Here is a 5,888-nt window from a genome sequence, read left to right as displayed (position 1 = left end):
TTATGGTACTTTTCACATTTTATTCAGCACAAAGGAAAAGTTATAATGAATATTTCATTTGTCACAGCTACAAGCTACATAGCGAAGCAAGTGACTTAATAACTTTATATGTAAGTTAGAGAATGAAGGCCACACCAAAGTATTTGTAACTCCAATTGTTCCTACTAATGAAATCCCAAATAGACTTCATCAAAAGCAAGCACAGGGATCATACATCTTAGAAGTAGAACATCAAAGAAAACTTCACTGAATTTAATGTTTTAATATTTTTTATATATATAACATTTCTATAGTTTTTGAAATGTTTCCTCCTTTTTAATGACTTATATATCTGAAAAGTGTAACAGTCATAGCTTGACAAATGAATCATAAAATTTCATTTGGTGTGGCAATGATATATACAATTTACATATAATTCCAAATCTTGTGACACAAGAAAATATAATACAGATTCTGTTACAAAAAAGTAAATGTAATAGATGCAAAAGAAATCTACAAATTAACAGGAGACCAGGGGAATCTTGGTGTACACCATTGAACAATCTCTAATGGTTCTATGTCAGACTGATTTCATTACTTTTCCATTTCTTTTTTTCCCTCTTCATAATCTGATGACAAGAACAAGTGAAGTTTGCAAAACACTCCTCCAGTACTTTAAGAAATACAATGTAGCTACAAAAATCTTCTAGTTCTCAAAATCAAAGATGGCCACCTGTCAGTCATTTTGTTTTAACACAACTGGGAACTAAGGGGAACCTACTCATCATGTTATAGAAATGTACCTCCAGTACTTTGACATAATGATAACAAGGATTGTTATGGACATAGAGATGATGGATGCAGGGCGATTTGAATAGTCCACCATCTGATGATGGCAGGATAAAAATAGGAATGATGTGACAAGAATTTTCATCACTGAAATAAACTTGTTCAAAAATAATGAAATTAAAACCTTTTCAGGGTAATACAATTTCCTATCATAATTATAATGAATACCAAGTTTCAAAGAGATTGTTAGAAAAATGTAGGAGATAACAAAAATTAACAGACAGATAAACTACACCATAACACATTATTCATCAAATTTGACCAGTCCTAATAGAAATTGGAAGAGGAAGCTTTTCCAAACCAATTGGTAGCAATAATAAGCTATGAATGTCTATCTATACATGGCTTCACAGAAGCAGCATTCGTATTCCTCCTCGATGGCTGCCTTTGTCGGAATCCTGCAACACTTTGTGTGGAGCCAACGTCCACACACGCAACACTGGACCCATCTTTTGTGTCCTTTAGGTATCCTACAATCTGGCATGTCACACTTAGAGTCCGACTTTGCTGCTCCAGCATTGAGCAAAGATGCCTTAACATATTGTCTATATCTTTGGCAATGCACTTGTCTCATGACTGCTATGGGAACATCCTTGGCAATGCATTCCGCATTCATCAGGGTGAACACACCGCATGAATTACTGTCGGTCTGTTTGCTGCTTCTGATCTCCGGGAAGTTCCACACACCAAACTGTTCAGTAACATCTGGAAGTCTGTCCCGATTGGCCATGAATTCTGCCCACATCCTTGTCCATTTCTGACCAACCTCCCCATTCATAGAGTCCAGAACGTAGACAAGTCTTTGCTTTACGTCTGCAACCAGCAACACCCAGTGATTCCCATTGATGCATATTGGCAGGAATACATGAGTGTATTTGGAGAACTGAACCTGAAAATAACAAAATAGAATTGTAAAATTTCTGCTTAGTATATATAGAAAATTTTAAAAACCAACGCTGACGCCGGAGTGACAATTAACATAAGCTCTCACTCTTCTTCGAAGAGACGAGCCAAAAATTGCACATACAAATTTAATTCAATGCTTTTAAGCTGAATAATTAAGAACTGCTTTTACTTTGTCGTTTATCCACTTCCCATCCTCTAGAGTTGCCATGTCCACCGCCTCTAGTGTCTCGCCGCCAACTGTGAGTCTTTGTGTTGGGTAGAGTTGTGGGATCTCGTGAATGTCAACATCCTCAAGATGGCTTGGTACCTCCTTGAGTGTTTGTGCAATGGTCATCAGTGGCTGAAACTGATGACTGGCCATAACACATACTGCAGATGTAAGCATAGCCACTGATGTTTTCACTGACAAGTCCAAATCCAAATGTCTCAGATGAGGTAACAATAGTGTACCAAAGCACTCTAACTCTGCCTCCGATACACTGATAACCTCCTTCAAGAAACTCTGTTGTGGACAGTGGTGATATTGAAAACCTAAAGTGTTCAGAGATATCTTTGATAAGTTCAGTTCACTTATAAACTTAAAAAGTTCATTCAGACTGCCATCTGAACTGACATCTTCAATGTATTTCCCAACAGTGTCCTGCATACAAGAAACTGTACCCTCTTCAGAAGTATTGTCACAGGTGTCCTGCGCACACAAATCTGTCTCATGAGCGGTCTGATCTTTGAACAGTTTCAGGTGGTCTATGTTTGTTTTCCTCTTTAGAGTATGTCCTGAATCGTTCTGAAGAGTGGCACACTTGCCATCTATATTGACTACTTTATATGGACCATGGTAGTTCGGATCTAGATTTCCCTTCTTCTTTGTAGCAGCCTTCCTTGCATTATGAACCAGAACCATATTTCCCACACAAATGTCCTCATAACGCCTCCCTTTTCGCTGTCTTTCTTTGAAGTTTTTCTTTTGCTTTTCATGGGCTTTATCAATGTTCACCTTAGCTGTCTGGGCAATCCTCAGCGAGGCTTCTTCCCTCTGCTCAACATATTGACGTTTGGCCTCTTCCGTTGTTGTCGATGCCTCATGATCAGCCTGCAGTTAAAAGAAAACTATTATAAATGGAAATGCATCAATTGAAAATAGCATTCTCGGTAATTAAAAAAGAAAAGAACATTAAAATCTCAGAGCAAGGTTACTTCTTTTTTTTTCTTGCAAAGTACATAATTAGACTGACTCCCTTTTGTCATTTCATTCAATATTAATAAGCTGGAACACTTGCCCACTTTCTTCTGTTTGATAAGTAATGGAACACATTGAGTTTACTTATTGCCGTTTTAAACAGAGTCTTGAATTGAAACTCTACCAGGCCTATTTTTGAAACATTTACAACATGTACATTCATAACGAACGTTATTTCAACTAATTTCACAAATATATTACTATGGACACATATTACGAGCACATCATCATAACAGGATAAAAAGAAAATAATGTCCTTTCTTCGTCAACAATTCTGCGACCTGAACATTTTGTAGTGTTATAAACCTTTACCCCTTGATAAAATGATTAAGCTATATTATCCCCAAATATCCCATTAACTTTACTTCTCACCAGTTGCGCAAGAGTCCATTGTAACATAATTCCCTATAATGGATGTATTGAACAGGTGCATACCATCAAACTGTCATCCCAGGCAGATAATGTTAATCATGTTAGAATGAATCCCAATAGGTCAATTGGTTTAATTTGAGTCAACGATAACTATATATAGTAAGCCAGAGGTCCTGTGTTTGATCCCTAGCTCTCAGTTAGGTGCTGCAAGTATGGACTCGTGAATAATGAATTGCATTACATTTAAAAACATCTCTATAACTTATGGAAAATCAAGGAAACATTTTAACTTGAGAAGGAGTATATAATGAGCATGCATACAGTGTTTTTCCTGTCTGTATAACTGTGTGCGCAAAAGACTCCATTCCCCATCTGTTTTAGCCTTATTTTCCCCAAAAAGGCATTATAAATACCCAGTTGTGTCCATTGATTAAAACTTCCAAAAAACACAAAAAAATAAAATGGCAATTTACAGAAAACTACTGATCAGAGAAGAGGACAGTTAATGGTAAAAATTGGTGTGTGTGCCATGATATATACATCTAGAATTTAAACTGAATTATGAAACTTGTAAGCATGATATACCAGGGACGTATAATAAGATGTCCCTGGATATACTAATGAAAGAAGGCCATGTTTTTTAACATAATTTGGTCAATTGAAATTTTCCAAAAACACTGTCACAAAACTTGTTAGTCATGCAGAGGTCCCTATCGTTTGCTACATGTACCTTAATTGTAAAAGCATTAAAATAATTATACATGTAATTTATCATGGGAATATTATCTGCAGCATGGCCGTATATTTACCTGGTAACATATTTAAGATATAACTTATAAAATACACAAACTATATAATTTCAGATGGACGGTTGCTCATTGAATAGTATGTTTTAGGTTAGCTTCTTGTTGTTTCTATCTTTAAATTGCCTATGTCAATAATGTTGGGAAATTATCTTTTACTTGTACACGTGCTAAGCACCTATGCTCATCCAAGGAATAAGGAAATAATAAAATAAAGCAGTAAATTCCACAGTACATTTCTGCTATACTTACCTTTAATTTTGGTACACCTGCTTTCCCAACCGTTATATTTTTTTCTGCGTTGAATCTTTGTTTACATCTTGTATGCAAACGAGGTGTAACATACGCCGCTCACAGACAACGTTTTACAGATGCTAGCGTAGTATTCGCGGGTTTCCCGACACACTTAATATAATTATGTGATTCCAAGATCTTCACTGTGGTGTTTTCGAATGTTGACACATTTGATTATCATCATTAACAGTGAAATACTTGTATTATGATCTGAAAACTTGTAACTCTCACGGCGGAAATGACAATTTTCATTGCACATGCGCGCATGCAATTCTCACGGTACTTGCAAAGTACACGCTACACCGACACTGAGATTGACCTAACCAGTATCCCACCTAACCGCCGAATAAAACGACCGATGGAATGGCAGCCAAATATCGGTACATAGCAGGTAGTGTGAGCACATAAAAACATGAGGATTTCTTTTATTAGGTGTCACATATCAATTTATCTACATCTCTCCCTTCTTTAGCTTAGTAAACTCTGACTGCGTTAAAATTAGTGTAAAGCAGTGAAAACAAAAGGCTCAGCGGATTAATAAGCACAGGGAATCGATAACATAATTACGACGGCGTCTATTTGTGACGTTACATGAACGTCAACTAGACGGTGTCATTTTCAAAGGACTAATCTACGCAATTTTAGCGTTTCCACATTTTACCCGATGATCTCTGTACAGAAAGAAAATGTTAAGTGAGTATTTTGTCATAAATTAAACTGCAGATTGCGGAAATGAGTGAATATTTAACTTCTGCACCAGTTCGTATGGAACATTCGACCACGTCACTACTAAATCTGTGTCAATACATGCTGTGATTGACAACCATAGTTCATCCATGGTGGAACCTGTGAATTGTGAATGTATCAATTAATTAAAAAACGCGAAGGGCATTAAACAAAAATGTTGAGTTGTTTCTTTTCATTTTTAAGGATTAACATCAATAATTTTTTCTGTTATACAGTCATAACAGAAAAAAACTGGAGTGTACTCTCTTCATAAACCGCTTCGCGGTTTATTTAGAGTACACTCCAGTTTTTTCTGTTATGACTGTATAACAGAAAAAATAATTAATGTTAATTCTTATAATTTAATTTCGTCTTATACACACCAAGATATTTCACTTTCTTTGGCGAACTCTTTTCTGTGATAAATTATTACGCAACGTCATCAGCCAATCAAAAATGACGTTACATTTCGCAACGTCAAAAATTTTGTTATGGAGGTATAACAAAATTATTTCAGCCAATGAAAATGCGTGTTTCATACAAAATTAAATTATGTTAAGAATACTTGTGTATTCCCGTAGATCCATGTTATCTTAGCAACCATTTCTACCGTAGTTACCAACGTCGCAACACATCCCAACTTTTACTTTCTTCCTACAGTACGGTATTTCAACTATTTAACGATTTATTTGATGTAAATATTTGCATTGAACGATGTTTTC

At 35.9% G+C, this 5,888-nt stretch overlaps 1 protein-coding gene across 1 annotated transcript; it reads right to left on the bottom strand.

The window, feature by feature from the left end:
- LOC117332136 lies at positions 1–3,400 on the bottom strand. The gene is made up of 2 exons (XM_033891020.1): positions 1,904–3,400; positions 1–1,717 (listed from the first exon to the last, which is right to left on the bottom strand). The coding sequence occupies exons 1-2, from the start codon at positions 2,633–2,635 to the stop codon at positions 1,160–1,162; spliced, it is 1,290 nt and encodes a 429-aa protein (XP_033746911.1). The 5' UTR covers positions 2,636–3,400; the 3' UTR covers positions 1–1,159.
- Between the last annotated feature and the right edge of the window lie 2,488 nt (positions 3,401–5,888).

Source organism: Pecten maximus, chromosome 8 (genome assembly GCF_902652985.1).
Source record: "Pecten maximus chromosome 8, xPecMax1.1, whole genome shotgun sequence".
NCBI lineage: Eukaryota > Metazoa > Mollusca > Bivalvia > Pectinida > Pectinidae > Pecten > Pecten maximus.
This window is presented reverse-complemented; position numbering and strand designations above follow the sequence as displayed.